This window comes from Tyto alba, unplaced genomic scaffold (assembly GCF_018691265.1).
Source record: "Tyto alba isolate M040663 unplaced genomic scaffold, T.alba_DEE_v4.0 Super-Scaffold_39, whole genome shotgun sequence".
Taxonomy (NCBI): Eukaryota; Metazoa; Chordata; class Aves; order Strigiformes; family Tytonidae; genus Tyto; species Tyto alba.
Window position 1 is genome coordinate 4911731 of NW_024881314.1, and position 27759 is coordinate 4939489.

General features: G+C 43.8%; 1 protein-coding gene across 5 annotated transcripts in view; it reads right to left on the reverse strand.

Moving 5' to 3' along the window:
• Nucleotides 1-765: 765 nt before the first annotated feature.
• RAB11FIP4 (RAB11 family interacting protein 4) overlaps nt 766-27759 on the reverse strand; it is a 122915-nt gene continuing 95921 nt past the window's right edge. For 2 of the 5 annotated variants that reach the window (XM_033002311.2, XM_033002314.2), the window contains 12 exons: nt 14463-14686; nt 10759-10950; nt 9096-9230; nt 7630-7665; nt 6607-6706; nt 6090-6193; nt 5418-5558; nt 4793-4874; nt 4392-4529; nt 3724-3882; nt 3244-3387; nt 766-1445 (listed from right to left, as the gene is read on the reverse strand). In XM_033002311.2, coding sequence (XP_032858202.1) covers nt 1329-1445; nt 3244-3387; nt 3724-3882; nt 4392-4529; nt 4793-4874; nt 5418-5558; nt 6090-6193; nt 6607-6706; nt 7630-7665; nt 9096-9230; nt 10759-10950; nt 14463-14686 — 1572 coding nt within the window. In that variant the 3' untranslated portion in view covers nt 766-1328. Of the gene's footprint in view, nt 1446-3243; nt 3388-3723; nt 3883-4391; nt 4530-4792; nt 4875-5417; nt 5559-6089; nt 6194-6606; nt 6707-7629; nt 7666-9095; nt 9231-10758; nt 10951-14462; nt 14687-25461; nt 25543-25842; nt 25890-27759 lie in introns of those variants that run through there. The other 3 variants (XM_042802564.1, XM_033002313.2, XM_033002312.2) reach the window with 3 other exon arrangements.

The following is a 27759-nucleotide window of genomic DNA, read 5'->3' on the forward strand; positions in this document are numbered from 1 at the left end:
TACACTCAACTTTATGTTCTGTCCCACTGACTTCTATGAGCAGTCACAGTACACATTTAAAGTTAAGCACTTGCACAACTGCTCATCTAAATCAGGATGTGTTCCCTGTTCAGAGCTTTAGATATGCATGTGTGTACTGTCTGGATTGGCAACTTCTGCAAGACCAAGCTCTTTTTTCTCTTTACTGTCCTATAGGTAAAAGTACTCCACATCAGACTTCTCTCCATCACTGCGTTAGGACCCAGCTGGTCCTCCACACAGTTTGCCCAGAAAATGTCAATCCCAACGGAGTACAGTGTATCTGGGGCAGGAAGGCAACTCAACACAATTTCAAGGGCTGCTCCTCCTGCCCCTAAAAAGTGAGCTATTTCATGCAATTTTTCTTTTTTTTGGTTGTTTTTTTTTTTTTTTTTTTTTTAATAAGAACTGGAACATGTTTATTCAGTGAAATCTTTAAAATTCAGGGTGAAAGGAAGGGGCAGGATCCCAGAATTCATCTTAACGGCCCATGATAAGCCCCAGAAAATAGGGGAACAGATGTGAAGAGCTTCTTAGCCTCAATGCTACAGGGACCCTGGCATAAAAAAATACACATGCTCACACACGCTAAAGAGCAGGCTGGCTCAGAGCATCCCAAAGCAAGCTCCAAAGTGATCTTACATAAAAAGCACTTTATGCTGACAGTGGCAAACCAGTAGAAGATGATTTTTCACAAATAGCAACAATTCTGCAATATCTTCCTCTTCTTCCCTTTTACTTTGTGTCTTTTTCCCCAAAGTTTGTTTGTGTGGGTTTGTTTTTTTTTTTTTTTTTTTTTTTTTTTTTAAATCCTATGTGTGGTTTAAGTACTAAAACTAAATCAAATAGGAAATTACACAGTCAGCACCAGTCAGGAACTGAACCTGGGTATGTTAATTGGTTTGTGGTACCCAAATTCCTGGAAGAACGAAAGAACAATTCTTGCTCCTAAAGTTAGGGCCACATCTGTATGCTTCCATTGTATTTTTTACCTTTACAGCTAGAGGTAGAGTCATTTTGTCCAATATCTAAGACAGCATGATCCAGTTATATTGTTATTACATTAATATACAGTATCCATCCTATCACAGGTATTGAAAGTGCATGGAAAAAGTCTAACCAAGCCAATTCAATGACAAATAACAGTGTACCAAACATCATATAAACACACCCGCGTACCCACACTCACACGTACTGTATATATATATATATATATTTATAGGTTAATTTACAGTATCAGAGTGTTGTTTAGATCCAGTGGCATGTGCAGAAATGTCAGGCAGTTGCTGCTTTTCCTTCTCATATTCTCTTCAATTCTTTATTTCCAAGATAGACGGGTTGTGGTCTAGGATTGCCAAAATGATCTTGTCCATATACTGTCGCAATCTGTAATTTATCTCTTCCTGTTCTTTAAGGGCTTCCATGAGCTGAGACACAACATTTCAGAGTTACTCTTTAAATATTCTCACTAGTTTACATAATAGCATGAAATTGAGACAGGTGAGACTAGTGCCTGCTCAGAATCACCAATTCCCTTTTGTGATTGGCATTCTACCTCTAGCTCCTCCCTGTACCTGTATTAGAAATGATCTATAGGTTAAAGATCTTTACAGTTAAGGAAGGTGGTGAACAGTCATCACCAGGGATCTTTTGGCAGGTCATCTGAAACAAATTCCCCATCTAACATACCCATCCATCCTGTATTCACATCATGGATGACCTTGTTCATCTCAGTGCAAGAATTTTTTTCCCTATCTGCTGAAATCTAAAGCACTTTGCATGAAAGACTGCTGAAGACAACAAGGATTTCAGTGTATTGCAATGGGAATAATATGGACTGCCTCTGTATCATATGCATACTCTCTCAAGAAAAACCTACCAAAACCCCCCAAAACAACACAGCTACATACTCCTCAAGAACAACCCACTGAATATTCTATGTTCTCTATTAAATACATGTGTTTCACTAGACCTTTGAGATGAGAAACACCCCTCAAACTCACCAAAGATGAAGACTGCTTGGTCTTTGTACTCCCCATGCTTAATGCCAAACTGACAAAGCTGCCCAGGAGTGTCAGAGCCCCAGATCCTCCTAAAGCTAATGTGATCTGGGTGCCCATTCTCATTAGCCTTCATTAAAGTCCCATCCTGAATCTTCAGTTTCTTACCTTCATTTTGATTACATAAGAAAAATGGCACAATGGGAAAAGTTTATATGCAGGTCTGTGAGGTTTACAAAGATTGGGCCACAGTTGCAAGACACATTCCTCCTTTAGAGAGGGAGTGCTGGGTACTCCTTACATGAGCCAGAGTTATAAAATTCAGAAGGAGAAATAAAGATTTTTCTTGACAATAGCAAAAGCCCTATTTGCTTTTACCTAATTAGAGTTCAACAATTAAAGAGTCTTTCTTCACAGGGCTCTGGGTTCAGCAAGAAACTCAAGTATGCACTTCACTTCAAGGGACTGCCCAGAAGCTAAGGCTAACAGGGTCATTCAAGTATGGATTGGGTAAGAAGGTCTGTCTCAGGACTCCTCTTGAAGAAATGGGAAGCTTTGTCCAGAAGAAACAAAGCATGAAAGGCAAACAATTCCTTTTAATCTCCTTCACCAATAACTTGTCTTTTTCCCTGGGAGCTCCTACATATCCACTGGTCTGATCTCACGATCTGTCCTGGAGCTTAAAGGAAGCTATACAGGCTTGACTAAGCCCACATACAAATGGGTCTTCTACAGTATCTTCCAAAGCATTACCAGATTATTACTTGCACACTACATACTATCTCCAAGAATTCAGCTCTGCTACAAGGAACATATAGTTCCAGTTGAGATCTAAGTGAGAGCCTGTAAATGAAGTAACTTAGAACAAAGTCTATAAAGTAAAAATTTAAGTAACTAGCTATGGTTAATTTCTGTATGAAATTAATGTCATAATATCACAGTACCCTGTAAGACAGATGTTGTTAAAATAAATTAATTGTAAACCAGTTCACTGATACTGTAGTAATTCAAATTGAGACACACAAATGGAAGAGTCATACAAATGGAAGGAACACCCAAAAGCAGTTAGATTTAAGGCAATCTTCTAACACTTGAACTCCCAGCAAAGCACATTTTTCTGTTGTTCATGTCAGTTGTTCATTTTCAGATAGTTCAACCCTGACAGTTAATGACATTGAAAAATGTGTATTTCTGGATGTAATACTTGATTAAAAAAGCATATTACCTCATCTCTTGATGCAGAATCAATTTCAGCAGCCAGTGACTGGGCTTTTGTTTGAGTTGCAAAGAGATTTTTAGCTTCATAAAGACTAAGACTTAGGATCTGTCCATTAAGATCATCATTTTGGTCACGAAGTTTCTGATTCTCCTATTTAAGGATGAAAACACATTAAGTTCTTCCTACAAGGTTTCATTAAAAAAATAAATTTTTAAAATCACAGGTAGCTTGGATGACATATAGTAAGGCTGCAAGCTAACAGGAATTCTGTGCCACCAGTGACAAGTCCTGCCTGCCTGAATCACAGGTGTTTCCTACATCCAGAATTAACATCACCTGTGCAAAGTCCTAGACAGAAGCAATGCAGGTCTTGTGCTTGTGTGAGAAGCAGGGGATAAAATCTAAAGACAGTGTGCTAGGGGTCACAACTATGGGCAGAGCAGTCCTGTACATTTCACATGGATCGAGAGGCCCTTCCCTGCCCACCTGCTTCAGCCGTTTTATTTCATGCTCCATTTCCACCTCTCTGGTTTTGGCGTTGAATTCACTCACGCTGGATGAAGAACTTCTCCCACGTCCAGGACGCTCACATTCCAGCTTGTACAGCTGCAGGTGCTCCAGTTCCTTCCGCAAGTCTTCAATGAGCTGTGGGCATACAAGCAGACTATGTCTCTCCAGCCCCTGCACAACCAGCGCTCCCTGGCAGCAGCCATCTCTGTGCTGCAACTCCGTACTCTGACACGACCACTCTGTGATCATGGCTGAGGCCAGATAGTCCTACAATACAGCCACTCGGTCTTCTATGCAAGCACAGGTCACTTAAACTGCTTTGGAGCTGGAAGTAGCTCTAATCTCGAAGCTTTGTGTCTGCAAGGTATAATTCCCCTTGCAAACATAGTAAAGGAAATGTTGGGGCACACATTCAACACTGCAAGTTCTCAAAGAGTTGTCAACCCTTTGGGTCAGGGATTGCCATTTATTAGGTATTCTTGCAGCATTAATCACCCTATGGGTACTGCTGCCATAGAAACACAATCCAGTAATACATTCATTGGAAGTTGTGTTTTCACATCCTATCTGTCCATTCTTTTTCAGATGGGCTTCCATGCAGACGAGATGCGATTGCCTGGTCTTACATCCATCTTTACACCTACCTCCTGTGTGGCTTCCCTCTCCTTGTTAAATTCCAGCCTGTTCTGTCGCAGCTTGTCCATCATTCTCTTGTACAAATCCATCTCGTCCTTCAGTCGCAGACTAGTGTCTTCCAACCTATCTGACATGCGTTGCCTTTCCTACAATAAATGGGAACGTCATAGCTAGTTTGCAAGGGCATGAGCCATCTTCAGTTTTACAACACAAAACTACAGACACAGCTGGTCATAAGCTGGCATGTGTCTCAGGGCATTCCTGCCACTAAAGGTGACCAGTGTTCCAATTCTATTAATAATCTTGTTTAGGGAAGGCAAATTAAAGAAGCTGGGCCAATCACTGTATTAATTCGCTCCTACACAAATCAAGCTGCTGTTAAATTACTCAAGCACTCATGAGTTGTTACCTCGTCTAATCTCTCCGTTTGTGATTTCAGTCGTGCGACAGTGTTTTTCAGCTCTCCATTTTCTTCTTCCAGTTGCTGAACCCTGTGTCAATAATAAAAATAATACAGCAGATGCCTCTTCGAGAATGCAGACGTGCAAAGTAGCATGCTCTGAGAAGCCATTTCACTTGCACTTGATAGAAAGACCAAACAAGAAAATCTTTCCAATCTTAGCATTTTTTTATCATGTGCTATTGGGTGCTTTTTGTTTGTTTTTAGGTCCAGGAATGCTACACTGACCCTCAGATTCTTATGCTCCTAACAACAGGTATCTAAGAAGAATTAAAGTAGCAAGAAACAAATGCAGACACAAGTGTTCACTACAGCTGGTCACAATTCCCTCCTTGAATCCATGCCAAATATCCAGCTAAGCTGTCTACATGGGCCACGTGGATTAAAACATTAATGTAAAGCATCCTGAAAGCTTCTGGGCATTAGACATGAAACTGCACAGCCACTCTATAGAACTACTAACCTGTAACAATCTGTGCACTGTCTGGTTGTGAGCAGCCTATGTTTATATGCAAAGTAAAAATGAAGAAAAGAACTTGTGCTCTGTTCTAGCTGGCACCACGATGTTTTTTACCTTGTATTTAGCAGTTCAATTTCAGTGCCTTTCTCTTTTTCATACTTGCTATATGCTTCTCTATGTCTCTTTATCTCTTCTTCCAAGGTCTGTTCTGCTGATGTTTCTTGGTCTTTCAATAGTTCTTCTAGCTCATGAACTCTAGGGAAACCAGATCTCATTTCAGTAACAGCTTCACAAGTACTTTAAGAAAAAGGGTGCAACTTCACTGCCTCTCTCTTTCCTCCCCATTCCTTTATTTCATTCTACTTCATCTCTTTTGCCATTTAACTTCTCCCAATATCTTCTCACATAGAATTAAGTGGTATCAGTTCATCTATTATTCTTTCATTCTCAGTCTCATGAAGTTGGGACTATGATCCAGCCTTCTGTTTTTGCTACACACAAGAAAAAACCCACAGTGGTAACCCCCCTTTTATAACATTAGAGCTTGCTCTGTACAAGACAGTAACACCTCTGTTCTAAGAAATTTGTTTGAAAGGCTTCTGTTTGCTGAAAATTCAGCAAAGCAGACCTATTCCACTTGGACTTCTCAAATGAAGCCTTATCTTATATGTCAGCATTAAGGAAGAAGACTTGGTCATATTTTACAGGTAGAGATGTTCCTTCCCTACAACTTTGTTCTAGCTTTGCTCTGACAGGATAAAGAGAACTGGCTCCATGCTTTCTTACCTGTGAACTAGCTGTGTGTTCTCTTGCTTCAGTTTGCTCTTCAGGTCACCATTTGTCAGGCTATCATTCTCCAGTTCTGTCACCTTTTTTTCGAGGTACGTTACCTGGAAAGGGAAGTGGAAAAGAACTGAGAGTTTGAATCTCTCTTTGTAGACCCCTTCACTGTTCCTAACTGGCTTTTAGCTATGTTATCTTTTTTAAAGGGGGCATATTTCCCTGCAAAGCCAGCAGCAAAATTAAGCTCTGAAATTCTGAGTTCCCCAGACCCTGCATCTTCCTGGACGGTGATCAATGCAAACAGACAGTAAAGAAGTACTAACACAATGCCTAGAACTGTATTTGCACAGTTCTTGCATTTTTGTGAAGCAAAGTCATAATATTAATGGAGTATCAAGGACACTTTGAATGACCAACTTCAGATTACTGGTAATTGTAAGCAAGAGATCTTTGTCAATTGATACATGTCTCCAGCAGGATTTTGTTGGGTACATTAATTGTAATGCACACAGCTACTCACCTTTTCAGTGATATCATTATCACAGGAGTCTATACTGTCTCTGAACAGGTCTTCTGTGCTGCCATTACTGCTGCTGAAGTTACTGTTGTGGAAGAGTTGTCTGAAAGATCAGAAGGATAATTATTTTGCTTGATGAGGATGAAGGCAAAAGAGTCTGGTACTGTCTTATAGGCTTGCTTTGCACGTTGAACATTTGATGCTAAAATCTGTGTAACCACTTCAATGAAAATTACAACTGTTTAAGCACAAATCTTACAAGAGACTGGTAGCTAAATGAAGTCATACTGAGTACAATCAATGACATTAGTTCTAGGGTGTGAGTTCTTTGTTGCTTTTGATAGGATCTGCCACCACCATTAACATAGTTTAAAAACTACTTGGCCTTATTCACACTATGTACTGTGTTGTATTTGCCGTATTAGAAATTTAAAATAAGGCCACCCCTGTCACTGGCTGGTACAGTTAATCTAGAAAATTTCATGCAGTAAAAACTTCTTTAAAAAAAAAGAAATCTCAAGCAGTTCCCACTACAGTATAGTGTCAGAATACATAACACTGGAGATTATCTAAAATATTCTTGAAACTCACAGCCCTCCCCAGCCCAGGGCTGGTTCATTCACTCAGAGGAAGATCACAATTCTGATTGTCCTTTTTAAAGGGATGCTTTTGCTTTCCTTTGCATTTTGGCAACAACAACAACAAAAAGGACCACATTATGAGGGTGAAAGAAGCAGTAGCTGGACTGATGGAATAGCAGTATAAAAGGAAGAAAGCTGGCAGACAAGGAAGCAACTATCTATGTTCTTAACAAAGCTCTTTACAGTTCAGGGCCCTGCTCTAAGACTAGCCATGGCTTCTATATTCTGTAACATCCCTATCCAAATAGAGGTCCCTCCCCTTGAAAACCTGTCTTGGTACATTTTTGTTTTCCTAAACTTATTTGTCCTCTCTCCTCCCACCGCCACTTAGGGAATTGTTACAGCTGATTCCACATGTATTCATAAAAAAGTTGAAGACTCTTACCTCCCAAAAGCTGTGCTCGATATTTTCCTGTTAGGGCTACATAGATACAGAAGGAATGATATAGGAATTAAACACTTATTTGATCAGCGTTGGATTCAATCTTAATTTAAACTCCAGTTGAATCGCACAATGAAACTTAATACTGACTTTTTTAGTGAAGTAAAAAAACCCGATTCTGTGAACAATATTCTTAGACAACTAACTTAAAAGCTGCAGTTACCAACAATGCGAAGATGGGTAGAGCCACAAATTACTGTGACCATTAATAAGTCAATTTGCAAATATTGTTATATTCAGCAGAGATTTGTCAGTGTAAATCAGAATGAAACTAGTATTAGAAACACCACTAAAGGGACACTGAGTTAGTGATTTAATATGGACTCCCAGTTTTTAGATGAATTTATAAACAGTTAGTTTATCCTTCCCCATAATGCTTCCCAGTTCCCTTTTGCAGCCAGAGACTAGTATTACCTAAATGAAGGACCAGACTCCAGACAACAGCACTAGAACCAAACCATAATATCCAGCTGCATCTCATGTTAAGAGGGTATCACATCTTTGTGTGCACACAGACACACAGCTCTCTGTCAGAGCATCACTCTCAGCCAGGTATAAACAGCCTCACTCACAGCATTACCAAAGCCCTAGCCGGTCATGGTCTGGGTGTTAGCAGACTCCTTGCTACAGCAGGAGCGTTGTTTGTATCAAGTACTATATTGCTGTGTCATCAAAAGAAGCAGCAGTCCCATGTGCCCTGTGCCAGGGATTATGCAGACAGGCAGGATTTATATTCAGTTTCTAGGGGGAGCTAGAAGCCCACCAAATAAATTTGCTTCAAAAACTGTAGACGACTGTTGGAAGCACTGGATTCTTTCCAAGTGTTCAGCACAGTTTAGAAGTGGATGGAATGGCAGAGATAGAAACGTAAGGAAAAAGCTGAAATTGTAAAGAACCCCACAAGTAACTTCTGTCATAGGAATCATCATTTTTCCAAGCTCCTTTGAAGATAAAAAAAATCCCACAGGAATGAAGTACATCTGCTTACCACTAGCTTTAGGAGAGGTGTAAGGTTATATGCATTAGCTAAGGATCTGCCACATCACTCCTTCCCACCTGGAGAAAACAGTAGCTAACCATAGATCTGCATTAAGCAGCACAGCAGAGCCCACTTCCTGGGAAAAAATCCTGGAAGTATCACTCTTACTCTGTAACCAAAGAGCTCAATGGCTAAAATATTTGAGTTTATTAATGCTGTCTGCACCTTAAGTCAGAAAAATACTTACTAGCTAATGAAGAACAGCATTTTGGCTAGACGTCAAAGTCTGAATTTCTCACTGTTTAAGAACAATACATGTAAGACAGAATGGGATACAGGGAAGGAGAGGGCTCCCTCTTCCTCTCCTCCTGTTACTACCTAGTCCCATTTCAAGGGGGCACTGCTAAAAGCAGTGCGATAGGCTGCTTACCTGTTTGCTTTCAAGTTTTTCAGCCTGGCTTCCAAATCGTTGAGTAGATTTATCTTTTTGCAGCACTGTGAGCAGTAAACATCCAGTAACTCGTTGTTATAAACATGCCTCATTTTTCGGGGTGTTTGGCCAGCACTGTTTGCAGGAAAGGAAAGACGTTACTGGCTATAGTAACCAACTCACAACAGGTTTTCCTCTTGACTGTGTGTCAAAATCACAGACAAGGGACTTGGGGAACCACCTCTAACCACAGCATATCTAACTTAGAGCTGATGATGGAGAGTGCTAGTCTGTGAGCAAGTCTACCTCTCTGAGTTGAGTCTTACAGAGGACTTGTTCTGGGTGTCAGTGGAAAGAATCAGTTTGGGTGACTGGAAGAATAGAAGAGGTACAGAGAGTCCATGCATGTAGCAAAAGCAGCTACATCAGTATGTTCCACCTCAACAGTGTCCCCTCTCATCGTGTCCATTTTCCCACTAGAGCCTGGCATGCAACCTGAAGAGTCTTTTCTCCAAGAGAGAAACAGGAAGATGAAAAACAGTGGTCTGGTAAGAAGCAGTCACACGAACCCCCTCAGATGGTAGGGTGGAAGGAACCATAGAATGAGGAGGAAGGGAGAAGTGGACATAGGTCTAAAAAGGAGATAACGGTAGCTCTTGGCATGATAAAGAGAAAATAAACTCAAATAAAAGAGAGTAATCATGGTATGAAGTGCACATAGCCCCAGGAATGAGGATGGAAGGGGCTGCATAAACCTGAGGAAACGGGATGAAGGACACAAGCCATCATCATGAAGGGGCAGCGGAGAGGGGTGCTGGCTCTGCATGCATGACAGAAGTGGCAAGGTTGGATTGCAGAAGTTCTTGAAACAGAGGGTAGAACATGGGGGTTGCATGCAGAATAGAGGGATGTAGCAAGCTTGTCTTGTGTTAGCAATGAAGCACAAGATCTTCATGTGCTATTGATCCAAGCAGATAAATCCTAGAGCATTTTCATGGTCAGCTCTTCCCCAGCCCTCCTCGCCCATTCCCTTGCTTAGAGAAGGATTTTAATATCAGCAACTGACTTGGTGACAGGACGTAAGAGCTACAGAGACTGAGTTCACATGCAGGAAACTGGTGGACTGTAGCAGCATTTCCAGCTCCTAACAGAAAGCAGCTACTCGCTTATGTTCTCTAAGACACTCAAAGTCAATATGGATGCCTGTTCCCAACAAACCTCTCCTGTCCATATAGAGCACTGTCACCATACAGGTTAGTGCTAAGGATCTGTAGTATCAGAACAGTAAAGAGAAAGAGCTCTCTTACAGGTCTTCTCCCCACTGTATCAGGGCTTGTTCCTAGTACTAAGCTGGGTTTCAGCTTGCAGCAGATAACTTCCAATAATAGCCCTTAACTGTGAAACCTACTGCTTGCATTAGAAAGAAATCTCTACAAGTAAAACAGCCCAGTTATTTCAACAGAACCAAAAAGAGGTTATCAGAAAGAGTATGTGCTACAGCTCTTATTACTAAATGTAGTGTATCAATCGGAGGACAAGAAATGAACTGATAACATTTTGCTTTTAAGCTCAGTCTACGTAACCAGAATAAACTCTGGTATGGTCACCCATGCTCAGAGAAGAACAAAATTGAAAAATTGTCTGTTAATGAATAAGGAGCAACCTGGAAGACACAGATGAGCCAAGGTCAGAGTAGGCGTTGGTTCTGGTCTCATCATCAGGGCATGGGCTACTGGGAGTAAAATCCACATCATCTCCTTCCCCATAGTCTTCAAACTGTTCTTCATTACTGATCAGAGAGGCGGTTGAATAAGTTGAGAGGTCAGATGCTGCAGAAGGGTTGTGAGGACTTGACCTGAAACAAGAGGTCAAAACGTCTCGAAGGCCGACTTTGATAGCATTTCACCTCACATGGAATCTTCCACCTTTACTGCTTGTCCCCTCATTTGAAGTTGTAACCCACTTTATGCTAAAAAACCTGAAGTGCTAAACACACCTGATGTGCATTTGATATAGTGCCCTGAAAGATAAAAGCATGAGAGCCTATGAACAAGCTACCTGTGAGACAGGTTTGGATCAACACAAACTATTTCACTTTAAAGAGCACAACTTGACAAACCTCAGTCATCATTTCCACATGGTGGTAAAGAGAGCTGCTTATGAGACTTCTGCTCTGTATGCACAGTTCCTGCATTCAACTCCAAAATGCATGGAATAGGGAGAGGAACATGTACAAGACAGTTTTCCAGCGATCCCCATAAAACCTCTCCCACATACATTCAAGCCACTGTCTCTGGTCAGAAACAAACTTCAGCTCGTCACATGCCAGAGAGTCACTAAAGCTACAAATGTGACCTAACGGAGGCTGGGTTCCTGCCTTTCCTTCCATTGTGACAAAACATGTGTTCCATATCTCCGAGAGACAAGAAAAGGCTGCTTTACTACCAGAGAAGTACCACAGATAATGCCAAGCAAGTAGGGAACGGCAGGACCCTGTGACCTCAGAGACAGAAAACATATAGGTAAATAGATCAGCAAAGCCAGGCACCATAGAAAAGCAGCTGGCAGAGCAGTTTTGAGCACATCACGGAGCACGTATGCTGCAGAGAGTGCATGGTGATTCTCCTGCTCAGAGTCCAGACTACCTTGCAGTCATGCCGTCTGCTATCTTGCACAGGCAGGTATTTTACATAGGTTTGCTCAGCTCCCGCCTCAGTAAGGCGCTCAAACAGACAAGCCAGTAAATTCACATACAAGTTCTTATAAGCAAACTTCTCCCTATGGAAAATGCACTTCTAAGGCCTGAAACACGTTCCACTTGTGTGAAGCCCTAGAGTTGCCCAAGACATTACTGTTCCTACTACAAAGCAGAATCCAGGGCCTCTCTGCAAATACAGTCATTGATTCAATTTGCAGACACTTTGTGCAGATTGGGTTAAGTTTTTCACTCCCTTTGTTTGAGTGCACAGTGCTTGTATCTTCAACTCCACTAGCTAAGCCATGGGTCAGTAGCTCCCAGCTGATGTTGTTCTCCAGCAGCTCAACAATATTGCCTCCTAGGTTTCTTTGGAGTCTACCTGGATCCTCTTAACCATGCCCTACACTTTTGGGGTCAGGAAGATTCCTCCTTCTGTAACACTACACTTGTGAGCTGTAAACAAGAGATGCCACAGTGTTCCTTTGGCGGATGGTGCAAGCATTATTTGTGTATCCCTTCCCTCCAGAAGCAATTAGCAGAAGAGGAAGCCTGCCAACGTTTCAGATGTATGCTCTTTTGTTTCTCCTGTTTTGATGAGATCCATTTATAACCTGCAATTCATTTATCCAATTCACATGAACAGAAATTAGGGCAAGTCAAGCCTGGCACACTATTAAAGGATGAAGATCATTAAGATAGGAATACTCATACTAGAAATAGATAAAACTTATCTAACAAGGCTGGGAGATGGATTAGTAAGATGCTTAACACATCACATTAATATCTATTCATAAAGAGCTGCTGGGCCACAGACATACTGTATTGATAAGGTTTTGGGTGACTATGATCTGTGTAACTACAACAGCTGTTTGCATCTCAATATTGTTAACCAAGTCAGTCTAGGAAGAAGCTCCCCATAACACTTCCACCTGGAACGGAAGTAAATGATCAGTCCTCAGTGGAGATGATAACATATACTTGTCCAAAAAATCTACTCTCCAGCATAATAGCCCTGGAACATCACCACTCGCCAACAGACTGAAGTTCAGTATTTCATTATCCCTCATGCATTGCATAGCTAAGTTTCTCTTATGGTAGCTGTGCAAACAGTCACCACTGCTGGACCCATCTGATAATGTTGCTCAGAACTTGTAATTTGTAGTTATTTATAAGTTTTGCCAAACTTTAAACTGCTTGGGTTGAAACAGTCCAAGCTGAGGGTAGATCCTGAGCTTATAACCAGCTGCAGGCTTGTCTAGGAATCACAGTCATTTTCAAGGGAGTTGCTAAAAGCAACTGGTTTTCCCCATTCTAACACTTTCTAAAGAAGGCTTTCGGGTGTTTTGTTTGGTGAGGGTTTTTTTGTTTGTTTCGTTATTTTTAAAAACTATTTCCTGTTCTTCAGAGCAGGACTTCACAGGGGGCTGGCACACTTCATACACAATCCACCTACTTCTTCAACAAGCAGGTGTTGTGGTCTGGCCAAGGTAAAATCATGAGGCTTCCCAAGTGTTTTCCCACAGATTTACCAAAGCTAAGGAAGCCTCAGTAGTTCCTGCCCCCACCAGAAAGGAGGTACAGGATGCACAATGCCTCCCCCACCCATTTCACAAGAGCCTGGATGGTACAGCTGGCAGGAAAGATTCTCCTTCAAATGCGGTATGGGTAAAAGTCGGTCACCGCAAGGATGGGTGCTTTGAAGAATAGTAAATGCCAAGGCAAGGAGACAAGTTTGATAAAGAGCTGATGAAAACTGGAATTATCTGATAAAGTCTGAGGTTGCTTGGGCAAATGGGAGAAGGCCAGATCTCAGACAGCTGAGAAATTGAGGAGAGTAGGAATGAGGCTGCACAGAGAGCATCTGAGGAGGCCCAGAAGACAGAAGGACTGCCTTAGCAATGAAATAAGTTCAAGAGGCACAATCAAGATGACAATCCCGAAACAGGGAAGACAGGACAGAGGCTTGCAAAGCAAGCCAAGATGAGCTCTGTCCTGCAGTACTGCATTAGCTCAGTTCAAAGCAGGATTAAATCAAATTGGGTCCTTTTTCCCCCCAGCCAGCTTTTACCAACACCCCCAGGTACACAACTGGGAAGAGTCAATTTAGGATTACGAAGACACTCTTGTGTTAACAGCAAACTATGGTTACACATGCACATGACACCCTGTGTTAAACACAAATTACTGTAGCACACTAAAGGTTATGGAAAATTAGAAACACACAGAATTAACCTGGTACATGGAGTTGCAAAGCAAATCTGCAGAGCCTACATCTTCAGATAACTAGATGTACAAAAGACTAAAGTAGCATTCCCCATATTGCACTGCTTTGCAGGAAGCATTTGTTTTATTTCCAGCATATAGAAGCTGTGGGAACACAGAAGATCCTAAGAACCATTCTGGAGAGACCCAACACTTTCTCTTCAATGTACAACATGCAAGTCCCATGAGTGATCACAGAACATGCCAAAAGGAGCCAGGGCTGAGACTAAGCCACTCAGAGGACCTGGACATCCATCTCCCTTACATTGTAAATGAATATTAAGTTTCCAATCCTTCAGGCATCCTCAGCCTCCCACAGCAGGGATTTGTCAAGAGGGCTACTTCCTCCCTGGTCCTTTTTGCACATGCCTCAAACAAGGCTGCCATGGGGAGAAACCACCACTCACTTGTCACCAGGCAGAAACAGGCCACCAAGCATGCTGTCCTTCTCCTCGCCTCGACACACGTCAGAGGCCTCCGAACTCTGGGCACTCTCAATAGCACTGTCCATGTCAGACTCATGGTGAACCTCTTGCTGTGCTAGAGTCATTGTGTCGTCATCAGGGAAGAGTTCCAACTCGCTGTAGGTGCTTTCACTGTCCAAGTAGGCACAGTCCTGGATTTCACCACCCTGGCAAAAGAAGAGTTTGGAGTCAATTCAGATCATCCTTCAAAGGCAATTAACACAGGAGAAGCAATTAGCCATTCTCTGGATGCGCTGGTAAGCAACAATGATACTGAATAAGAGCCATAAAACAAAAAGGCTGACCTGCTTTAAAGCCCCTTCTTGCAAGCCCCTAAGGTATCTTGCAGCTTCCAGAAGGGCTCAAATACTGTCTCTGGCTCTTCTATAGGAGAGGGACACAACACCAGGTGAAAAATGCAGTCAGTTTTACCCTAATTTACTATCAAAATGCACTTGCAAGTAATAAATATCCTCAAAGTTTTATAATAAAAGAGGCAATCTTTGAAAGAAGATAATAAATGAAGTCACGGAGAGTTAGCCCTGTGATTAATATTATGAATTAAACAAAAGCAAGCCAGGTAAGGCTAACAGTTTAGTTTGTCTTTGAGTATGGGCAAAAATATATAAAGTGAAAAAAGAGTCAACAGGTCTTAAAACATTTAAGTCTTGGTGACAATCAAAGATATAAGAGAGTGGGAAAAGAAAAGGCAAAGACATCTGCTCCTGCTTCCTGGAACCACATCTTGATTAAGTATCAACTAAAATAAGATGTCATTCTCATTACTGCAACTCCTTGCTCTTGCTGTTTATCCCTTCCCTCCCCTTCTTGCCCCACAAACAGGCACAATAGCCAAGACAGGATGTCTTCTATCTACTTGTCCCTGAGGGACAAATGAAAATTCTTAATTGAAAAAATAAAGCCTAAGATGTTACTCTGTCCTTTGATATGTAGAAACACAATACTGCTTTGACAATTCCCATCCAGCGTGACACAGTAACTCATGACTCTAGAGCGAGTCCTGCAAATGCTCTGACTCTGAGCTCCACTCCAAAGCTCATCTGCAAGCTCTACAGGCAGCTTTATCATTGAACTACTGTCAGCGAGTCAAGACAACAATGCATTTAAACCTTACTTTACTGGCACAGGTAATGAAACATTTAGTTCATGGATACACCTGATGTTTAGGCCCAGCTGTCATCCTGTCCGGCTCCTTCCCCAGGAATTCCAAGGCACTGGCAGCCTGGCACCATCGCAAGCACCAGCTGTCCTCGCTGGGATGCTGTTACAGTGGCACCACTTGCAGCAGCACAGCTTCAAGTCAACCCCTGTAGCCTCTCAACACTCTTATGCTAGAACCACAGATGCTTAAATCCGCTTTTACAGAACTAGTGATGTTCTATGCTGATGACACAGATTTTTCCCAGTGTCTTTTTCACCTCAACATGGGAAGTCAGACAGAAGCTGTATCCTTCTAAGGTTTGCAAAAACTGCTACTAGCAATGCAAGTCTGCCTTCCATTTTTTTCCTGAAATACCAGTTTATATGACTGTGAAAACTCTTAGCATGCAAAGGATTAAGAAATTCAAAACAACCACCTGCTCAAACCTAGTTAACTAATGAACATCAAGCAGTCAAAAGGACAGCTTCACCTGCAGTGTTTGAATCACTAGGTACATACTCAGAGCAGGTATCTGGAGGCTCTTCTAGTACCTGGGGATCTACAAACAGGCAGCACAAGCATTAAGTCCTTTTCAGTAGGTGTTGAAAAAGTAAAGATTGTTAAGAGCAATTAAGATGTTTCAGAAGTATCCAAGAGTGTTTGTTTATCTAACATTTCCCCAAAGTTTTCTCCTGCATGCTAAGCCTCACAGGCACAGAGCTCCTGTTTGTCTTAAAAAGTTTACTGCAATAAAGCCCTGACTGCTGTTAGGGAATTGCACCAGATAGAAGTCTCATCCAGGAGGGAAAGAGAAAAGATACAGAGCACACAGTGGATCCCTGAAGTAGGACCTCACAAATCAAAGGAGGAAAGGAAGAAACAGCTCTTGCACAGCCCTACCTCTCAATTGGCAAGTCTTTTTCAGAGATCTTGGAGAAGTCTCTACTTAAGCAAGTTTTTACAACAGGAAAATCTCACTGGTATTAAACGAATTAATACAAGAAAGTAAAGGTCAAGAAGATCATGAAAGACTCCCTTTTAGTTCCCTGTAGCTAACATCACACATTTGCTTTTTCTAATAGCGGCCTAGATGGTCTTTAAAAAAGTCCACTAGCAATTAAATATGCAGCATCATCTATAAAGGCTAAGGGGTTACTTTACTTTTCTGTCACTTTCTGGCAACCTAACTGTCACATATTTACTTGTATTAGAGTTCTGATCTATAGCTACAGCACAGACTACACTGTACCCATGCTGGTCAGTACTGTGCAGTCTTTCTCAAAGTGTAATTGCTCTACTCCTAAGCTTTCACTTCTAAGCCCCATGGGAAAAAAAAAAAAAAAAAAAAAAAAGAAATCAGCTTTTGGAGGCAATGACCCATCATAAGCCTGAACACCTGCTTTACAGCTTCTGAAATGCCTCACTGCAATACTTGGAACCCCTCCTGGAAGGTGGTCCTCCCTTCTGCTGATCCCATCCTTGAGCTGTGGGGAGCTCAGGGACTGATGGGCACCGGATAAGTGAAGATCATGGGCCAGCCAAGCTCCTTTGAGGAGCTCCCCCTCAGCTGCTCTCCATTGCTTCCTCACAGCGGGGAAAGCAGACGCCTCACAGCACACCACGTCCCAGGCTGCCAGACTCCTCTTCTCTGCAAATCTGGCATCTACCCCACAGATCTGAACAAACAAAGTAGACGTTTAGGAAGCATGTCTTAGCTGCTCTTCCAAGTACCTGGCAGCCAAATCACACACTGAAGACCCCAGCCCTTTCAAAGCAAGCAGCAGGACAAACAATGCTGCCAGGGAGGCTCAGCTCCAGCAGCTGTATCAGCTGCTTATTAATGCTTTTAAGTGCTCAAGGTCCACTTACAATCAGTACTAAAAGATCATGGCTTTCAGCAAGATGTACAGAAACTAGGACCAGTGACAGGCACTGTGCTGAAGCCTGCATGACTGTTTTCTGTGGGTAGAAACTACATTCTTACCTATTAAGCTTTAAGATCTTAGGGATGGGGAATCACTACAGCCCTAATAATGCAGTGTTTCCAGGCACAAGAACACATCTGATGTGCAGGACAGAAATCCTGTGAAGCATGGGACCTGGATAACACCACTGAGGTGTCTCATCAACTCCCTTAGTGAAACCAGCCTTCAGTGCAACTGTCACAATTCCACATTTAATGAAAAGTTTTTCTTTTGTGGCCTAAATATCCAGTAGAAGAAAACAGACAGATCACCTTTAAAACAACTAATACAAGTTAAGAAAACTACAGGAAGTCAGAATTGGGGCACATCACTAGTAAACAATATACAGGCATCCACACCTTACTGACTAAAGCTATGAGATATTTGAAGCTGTAATTGTTCAGTGATCACAGCTTCTCACAAGACCATACTTTCAATGATGCCACCTAGCACAAGCTGTTTACAGACCACACCTAAGGAAATTAAACTCAAAAAAAAAAAAAAAAAAAAGAACAAGACAAGACTGATTGCACAAGCTTAACCTCTCAAATTATTCCTTCATAGTTTAGATATCTATAGTACTTCATGTACCAAATTAGAGGCTGGCAAGAACAAGTGTTATTCAGGTAGCCTTAAAAGAGCTAACCTGAGTTTAAACAGTAGGTTAAAGATTAGGAGACACTTCTATCTTGAGTCACTTGTTTCTAGTGTACATGCCATTAGCAGAAAATCAGTAAGAGAATGAGGTTCTGACAACCTGAATATGAATCACTGTGTTTCTCATTCTGCTAGGCAGTTCTCTCTTTTGTTGGCCGAGTCAAAAGAGATGAAGTTACTGCTTATGAATCTTGGAAGATTCACATAAAAAAACCCCAAACAACAAATGATCTTTAAAGTGCCACCAACACAACCTAGCCGTGGGTAGCTTTAAAGCAGTAAGTACTCTGCACTTTATCTAATCGGATGCTCAAGATAACTCCAAGTGCTTCACAGGCAGTTGGCCAGACGCTTGTATAGCAACTGTTGAATATTCAACAACAATTTGCTCTATAGAAGCACCTGCTGCCCAAAGATCCAAGGCCACTTCACAGAAACTAATGAATTCCCTTCCTCGAAAGAGGCAATTGTGTGGCTGCATTGAAGCCAGATGAGTAAGCACAGTCTGCCTTTGCACAGCCACCCCAAACAGAAGCAGGAGCCAGAAGACAGCAATTCCCATGGATTCCTTCTGATCCTTGTGGGGCAGGAAAGCAGCATCAGCATTAGGTAGGTATGGGAATACAGCTCTGCCTTGCCCTGCAGTGACCTGGCTGGGGTTTCTCAGGTTGGAAGCCATCCCTAAAATATGCACATAAAGCAAACTGAAGGCTAGTAACTTGTCTGACAGACAGGCTACATAAACATGCCTATATCGATACATTCACACTGAAAAGCAAGCCTAATTAAAATTCACTCCCATCACAGCCAAATCACCAGCACCCCTGACATTCAGACAGCCTCACAGTATTCCAGAGGAGACAGGGAAGAAAAGATCCAAGTCTCACAACACTGGACAATTTGATTAGCAAGAGCTAGAACCATCACACACAACCAGAAACAAGAAATGCCACATGCATGTCAGCCATGGCACTTCCCTCACCAGGATCACGCCCCTGACCTGTACCTGTCCAACAACCTGAATCTGCTCGCTGTAGGACAGATGCAAGTCTGAGTCCCTGCACTGCCCCCATCCAGTTTCTTCCCAGCAAAAATCACCTCACCACAACTGGAAGGGAAGAGGTGTCACGTGGAAGTGTGCCAGGCTTGGCAGACTTAGATGAAACATGACTTACTGTTGTACGGCCATCATAGACAAAATCCAGGCACTCTCACCTTTATTTAAGAAGCCACTGCATTGGAAGACAAGTATTTCTCTTAATTAATGGGTAACAAAGATGGGTGTGAAGCATTTCTTACCAATGTGTTTTAGAAACACGCCTCTTCTCTACAAATGTTTGCATATTTACACCAAGTAGGCTATGAACTTTTTTTAAAGCACAGATTTTCCCCCAACATATTTCACTTTCAGCTGTTGGGCAGAAGTGGGGGGATGCTGATCTACTCTGTGATCTGAGTGGCAACAGGAAAAACTATGTAAGAGGAAAATGCAGAGCACTAAGTGTGACCACACTTCTGCATTTGTGTCCACCAGGAAGCTGAGCAAGCGACTGCTGGCTCTCACCCACGCAGCTGCAGCCAAGCACAAGGCAGAGCAGGGGCTGCCACATCCAGCGAGGAGGCTTGCAGGTAGGTTGATGGGGGAGGGAGGAAGTCATAGAAACTGCTTCCAACTCCTGCTGCAGCACGGAAGAACACCAAGTCTCCCCACATAGTTGGGAGCTTAAAATCTCTCATAGTTCAAGATCAGTGTGCAGAGGACAGTTATTTTACTAAGCTGTTCAAGTAAGAAGCTATTTTATGGCCACAAGTTAGTTTGTTCAATGCAGTAACTTCCTCTGACTGTTTCATTACTCTAATATTTGAAGCTCAGTTTAAGGCAAACCTTCACACACTGCTGATGTGGGTATTGGAAAGGACTTCTAAAGGCAAGTTTATTCCCAGGATCCAAATCTAGGATCAAGTGCTGGACAGCATCATGGAAAGCTGGTAAAGAGTCCTCAGACAGAGGGCAAGCTATGCCTGTGCTGCAGTGCACTGCCAGCCTCCATTTCCTTCGAAAGATAACATCTGTATCGCATACAATCATGCAATTCAGGGACAACAGGTTTTGACTGAAAGACCAAGCTTCAGCTTCGGGGCTGCTCATGCTGAACCACACAAGCAGAGGGCACAGAGGTTCTGAAAGGCTGCTTTGTGCTCTGGATAGGAAGTTCAAACTGCTGTACCTTTTCCAAGCCAGAGGAGAAAGGCGAGTGCAGCCAGCCAGGGAACGGCAGGAGTCAGGAGTGTTTACACTCTGCTACCTGTCACTTTAATTGGCCATAATAGACATGCCAGACCTCATCATGCACAGGGTCTCCATCCAAACACTCCTTTTCACAGGTCATTGCTTACACGCTGAAAGTTTTAACATTAAAAGACTGTAGCAGACTGCCAATTTGATCTTCTAAAGAAAGTTAAAAGAAGGGGAAAAAAAAGCTCTTCCCTATTACTTTGAAGTTGCATCCTATCACTCCCTGGGCTGCTTCCCACTGCTGGACTATCATACCCTCATCAGCCGCCACTGGAGGCTCAAAGGAAGGAGCATTCTTTTGCAGAAGAAAAAGACATCCTAGTCTGCAGTGTCAGGAACAAGAGTACATTCCCTTCACCTTCAGCATGGACAGGGCCAGCACATCAACCAGAGTTCAGAATGAAACCCACCAGATCGTCTGGCACCTTGTTCCACCATCGATCATGGCGCTTTTAGCCTTGAGCTGCAAGACAGTTTCCATTCTCTTTCACACACCTACAAAAAGAAGTGCAAAGTGGCACCATGCTGGTACACCATGAGGATGTCATAAATATCACCCAGGAACTCATAAGGTGTCTGTTATAGTAAGAGAAAGAATGAGACTGAATTATCTGAACAAGTCTCTGGTAACATTTCTAGCGTGAAATTCTTTTTACTGTGCAAGCTACCAGACCTCTGCAGATTCGTACCACAGCCCTTCTCATCGAGCAAACTGCTGGGACAGCCCACAGCAGGTACCTGCCTGCCACCCGCTCCTCCAGGGCAGGGCACTCCGGGCAGGCAGCTCTACGGTGAAACCAGCTGGGCCAACTCGGCATCACCTTTGCAGCATGCATAGGGGTGCTGCAGCCCTTGGTTTAAAAAAAGCTGGTATACAACTAAAAAAAGATTCATGGTATTTGCCTAAAAAGATCTGCACAGCAGATAATAAACGTGACATAATTAACCCTCTTGAGAAGCCTTTGCCTTGAGATGAGACAATCTCTATTTTTAAAGTCAGCGCAGCAGTAACAGGGAGGCAGGACAGAAAATGTCAAACTCTTACCAGGGCTTGTTTCCTGGGACTGATGCTCAGGCCTGCCCCTGTTAAACCTGCCCCTTGGGGCTATGGGGCCAGTGCAGGTAGCTCTAGTACACTGTGCAGTAGCATTTACCATGAAGCTGGCATGAACAGTTGGCGACAAAATTATGCAGATCGCTGTGCCCTGGGCAATGTATGGCCAACCACAGGCCAGATGTCACAGTGTTCCTTGTGCACAGGAAACACAGAGCTGCAGTTCATAGTTAAAGGCGTTCCAAAGACACCCCAGTATAGATCAGCCTTAAGACACAGGGTCAGAGGTATGGTCAGATTACATTATTGAAGTAATGCTACAGGTGAACACCGATACCATGTCAAAGAGAGCTGGAGGCTGCTTGCAAAGAAATGTCTTTATTTTAAGCCTAAAGCATAGTCCACCACTCGCTTCTCAGTTCAGTTCCTTAGCTAACCAAGTCTGTAAGTTACAAGATGCTCTTTGCAACTGCTATTTGCTGTGCAGGAAAAAGTTAAGCTCACACACTAACTTGTTTTCCTTGACAAGCCTCAAGGTCACCCAGTCAGGTACTCAGTAAATAGCAAAAATCTTGCATCATACTTGCCCGTGGGTGCTGCAGGCACATGGGTGAAGGAGCGACTTGAGCAGATTTGGTGCTGCTCCAGATCATGGCAGGGCAAGTAAGAGGGTACTCCTGGTACCTCCAGGAATACCATTAGGCACAAACAGCACAAAGAACAGGAAGAAGTTGTCCCAGGCAGGAACTTTTCTGCCTGTGGCTAAACTAATTATTTACAGGAGCCCTGGTCAAACTCCCTTCCCCCAAAGACTTTGGAAACCATACCACTTGCATTTCTTTCCTATATTACTGCAAGTTTGGCCTCCAGCAAACACAAGGAAATAAGGACATTTAAAGAAAAACAAAGAGGGGGAAAAAAAAAATTGCCTCACAAATCATATTTGTCTTCCCACCCACCTGGGTTAACTTACACTGCAGTCTCCAGAGGGGAGGAATGATTTGAGAATGGGAGCAATTTCAGACCCCAAGAGGTAGAGAAACTTCTCAAGTTTCCCCAGCACAGTAAGAAATCCAACCATGCTTGATGATGAGTAGTTTACATTGGCAAGCAGAGGGAAAACATTAAGGATGTGGCTTTGCCCTAGTTTATAAGGAAACACTTCCCAGAGCTCATTGGTCAGTCTGAATGTAGACAAGCCTAGGAACTAATTTACTTCATGTTTAAGAAACACTGAAGTAGCTCTGAAGAGCTCTTCATTAGGAGGAGGAAGGAGCTCAAGGACCTTGGCTGCTCCTCAGCTGGTGGCAGGGCAGACCACAGGTTAAGGCATCTCTGCTGGAGAAATAACTGGAATTGCAGCCTTTATCCAGCAAAGTTTGCCAGCACCAATTTTTAAAAATGTTCAGTCTCCCCATGTATTTATAAATGGCATTTTATTTATTTTTGAAGAAAGACTCTCACATACCTGCTATTTTATTTTCTTACAATGAAGTGAAGGAACTGAATTGTAGAGGGGCTGCCAAGCACATCATAGCACTCACATGACATGCACAAATTAAGAACCCAGTGATCATAAACTCTGGCACAGTCAACAAATTGTGTTTTTTCACTTATATCGTAAAATACAAAACATGGCTTATTTTAAAGTTTACAGCTATGCATAGGCAGGAGATGTTTCTAACTTGAACCTGCACAGACAAAACAGATAGGGACCAAGTAGAAGCAATTTGTTATCAGTTTGCACACTGAAAACAAGATTCAAAGCAGAACCAGAGACCCCTACTACTAATCAGCAGTATTAGCTGCAACACAGTGCTCAAAGCACCGTTTTATGTCAGGAAGCACTTACAGAGCCTGTCTTATGTTCTGTGCAGCAATCAACCTAAATGACTATAGAAAGAACAAAAGGAATTACATTATTACACCACAATTCAGAATTTAGGGGGTCAGCTACCCAAGCATGGCAGGCATTTAAGAATGTTAATGTTTGGATAACGGTTAATTCAGCAGCAACCCATGATTAATTTTATAATAATTCAAAATATTTTGCTAGGACACTGTATTCAAAAGACTGAAAAGAATTAAGGTCAAGGTATGCTCAACACATGTAACAGGACTGGTTAATCAGTAACTAAGGTGAAGCTATTCCATTCCCCTTGATATTTTGGCATGGAAAGCGTTGTGTTTTGCAGCCTTTACACATGGTTAAGATCCCCCAACCACCGTGGTAGTAAGAGCCCTGAGAAGGCAACCACAGCTGAGAAACATCTGCAGGTCTGGTGGCTTCTGGGAGAACTGCTGCCTTTTGCAGTAATTCTTCAAATAACAAAGTTAAAAGAAGCCCATTAAAAGAGGTTTTTAAAACTGTTTGAAGGCTACCACATCTAGCATCGGGAGCAGCTCAAGCTCTTCTGTTTGGACAGACACTGCCAAGCAGCCAGGAGAAATTCCACTATCTCCCTCTGTACCCAGTTGTGTGAATAACATTCCACACTACTGCACATATCTAGTGGTGACACCATGTTATTTCCCACTCCCCAAAAATCACAAGGGGCACAGGCAGAAAGATCACTCGGATCACCAACAAGTTCACACTTCACTTCTTACTAAGAACCAATTAGGGAAGAGCAATCCAGCCCCACCACTGGGGAGCAAGCCCACATTTGGCACGCCACCTGACTGGAGTATGACTATTCTGAATGGGAGCAGCTATGATAGCATATCAAAAGAATCATAAGTTATACTGGTATAAAGGCTTGAATACAGATATCATGAAGTCCGTGTTCAGGGAGCCTATTCTGAACCTATTTCAGAAGTGTTCTCTCATCTGTCCCTCCTCCTTAACGTAAGTAGTTAAATCTGCCAAATAACATGAGGATAGATTATTATCTGTGCCCCCAAAGCCACTAACCTCACACATCTGCCAGAACAAATGAAGATTATTGCTACTATCAAAGCAGCAACATTAAACTGCCACCCAAAAATCGACACTAGAACGGCACAGAGTGCGGACTGCGTTTGCCCACGCTGGGGTCTCTGCCATAGGCACTTCTGCGTAACAAAAAAGCACAATTGCCTGTCTCCATTTCAGAGACACAACAAACTCCAGGCCAAGAACCGTTAACATCTCCCACCACTGAAAGCTGCAGAGGAAGATCTCTGCTGTGAACTGCTTTTTTATGCTGCCAAGCACATACAACACATGCCCAGCTCCACGCAGCTCGGCAGGGGCAGGACCACTGAAGGCGACACAGGTCCCGCATGAGGGCTGCAGCCCTGAGTGGGAGTTACAGAACAGACTGTCATGACAGCCACATATTAACCGCAAATAATTTTTTTCTGGCTATGTCACCAGCATCCCAGAGCCAGCAAATGCATTCAGAACCACAGTTGGGTATTAAAAACATTCAACAATAAGTAATGGCAATCCAAACACAGCACCAGGGCCACAGAAAATAATTACAGAACAAGCCTGTGGCTCGTATTTACCCTTAAAAAGTACTCTTTTTCTCCTCCCCTTTTAAAAATGTAAAGCCCAGATACTCGGTATCTCCAGGTGACAGAGCCGAGGGCTGCAGAAGTCTCTGCTAGGCAGAAGACACCCCCGGCTCGCCATGCCTGGCTGCGGACACAGCCACATCCAGTTTCGCATTTTCACCATGTAACAGTATTGCCAGAGCTCCCCAGAACACGCTCCCTTCCACACTTCCACAGCGAGTCCAACCTTCCAGCGCCCATGGCCCTGGAGCGAAAAACCCCTCCCTAGGCAAACAAGACAGAAAAAACCCAGCACGGTTTCGCTGTACCTGCCCATTTCCTTGCTTTCAAAACGCTCCACGCAACCATGAAAATGCAGATACCGCAGCATAAAGGTCACGGAGATGCTCTCCCCCCCAACCCCCTCGAAGCCCACTGACCCTCCAACACACCCAACCCGCGAGTCTGGTGGAATGCCACAACCCACGCCCGCTCGCAAACGCCCGCGGGCACGCTGCCGGCAGCGGCTGGCGGCACCGCGTGGGCGGCGAGGCGCAGGTGGAGCGGAGCAGCCCCGCGGACCCCCCTTCCCTCACGCCGCAGACCCCGGCGCTCTGTCCGTGTCCGCCCCCACCCCAACCCAACCCACTCCGGGCGGAACCCGCGCCGCCGTGGAAACCCCCCAACACCGCCACCCACTCCCGCCTCACCCCGACCCCGGCCGCCTCTCTCCTCCCGCTCCCGGGCCGCCCGTTCCCGTACCCGGCAGTTCGGGGCCGCCCCCCACGCCCCGGCCCCGCCCGCAGAGGGGGCGGGCAACGGTTGGCGGCGCCGGCCCGCCCCGCCCCGCGGTTGCTAAGCGACTCGGGGGGGTGGTGTGTGTGTGTGGGTGTGTGGCCGGTGTGGGCTCTCGGTACCGGGGTTCCGTGACGTCATGGGGGGGGTGGGGTGGGGTGTCGACACGGACACGGACACGAACGTCCCCGTCCCACGCGGGAGTCGGGGTGTGTTGTGCGCGGTTGGCTCCTCCTGTGTTCCTCCGGCTGTTGGGGTGAGTGACGCTGCCCCGACCGTGCCGGTGTTTTTGGTCGTAATCCTTCAGTTTTCGTCAAAAATAGCCGTAGCTACTGGTAAAAGAGGAAGCTGCCTGGGGTTCCCGAAAAATGAAATGTGGCTTAAAACCCCCGTAATTACCTCTCTCTATCTGCTCAAACCTGGGGCGCCAGCGCGGCGGGAGGAGGGCCCCGCAGATGCGGGTGAGGGCAGGTAGGGCATCGCCTCGGGCACCCACCAGCCTCTCCTGCCCGCTGGGGGGGCAGCCAGCCCCTGCCTGGGGGTGAGGAGTCTGCAAGGAACACATCTGACACACCAACGGAGGAATTTTCACAGACTGATGTCAGGCTTCCAACGTGCCTCGTAAGGTGACAGGGTGGCCGTGGGGGACAGGGCCCCCCAGGGCAGCGGGTGTCAGGTCCCCAGATGGAGACAGTCTCTGGGGGCACCGGGGTTCGCTGAGGATGACCTCACCCGCCTGGTGTGCTCCCATTCCTACAACTGGGTGATGATAAAACACAGGTGTGGCCTCCCCGTGATGGTGGTGCCAGTCTAAAGCACCCTCAGTGTGCTATGGAGCAAAACAGATCCTGTTAGGAAGTGATGTCTGTTTTGTCCTTGATTTTAATCCCTTTAGTTACAAGATAAAGAAAAGCAAAACAAAAAGTCTGAGAACACTCACACTGACTTCGTTATTTAAATTCACTTCACTTCTTAGAAGTTGTGTAACTTCCTTTTTTGCAACGCCTCATAAGAACTGTGTTTACTGTGCTGTCTGTGCTAATAAAAATAAATAAATATTTGTTTCTGTAGCTTTGCAGTGGAGGACTCAAAGGCAGAGGGTGGTATTCAAACAAACATTTTCTGCAAAATTCCTGTCCAGGAGCCAAACCCTTCCCTTACCGACTGTCAGTTTTCACTGGAGTGTTACACATGGAAGGGAACACTGTCCAGCAGGATTCAGCCAACACACCAGCACCTCCCTAACAGATAAAGCAGCAACAGTTTAATATTTTAATAGAGATGTTAAGAACATAAGCACAACTGCTGGGTACACCTGCTGAATGTATTACTCAGTATGCTACCCAGGGCTTTGCCGTTTATTGCACAGTAATAATTGAGAAGGCATAAATGTCTCATTGATAGAATCATTCCTCAGTAACAGTCCCAGAAAACGTACAGGTTTTAGACAATCACTCCTTATTAAGGAATGACTGCATAAAAACTTTACTAAGTAATAACTATAGCTATAATACAGGTCAATTTCTCACTTCATTAAAGCTAAGCCTGATTAATTGGAGATTGTTGCAGGCTGGCTTTGATCTCCATTGAGACAAAAACCAGATTTTTTCCATATTTCATGGTAAAGTGATAACTTTCTGTTTAATATCACGATTTGTTTCCTACAAAGGGAAAAGCTGAGCACACTGTCATGGCTGGGGGAGGGCAGGTGGCCATCACTGCCTTCTCTTGGAGGAATGAGAACTACATCTGGAGTGACACAGACCTGTATCTGCTTCATGCCCGAGAGCAGTGAGGGTGAGGAGGAAGAGCTGCATGTCTGCATGAAATGC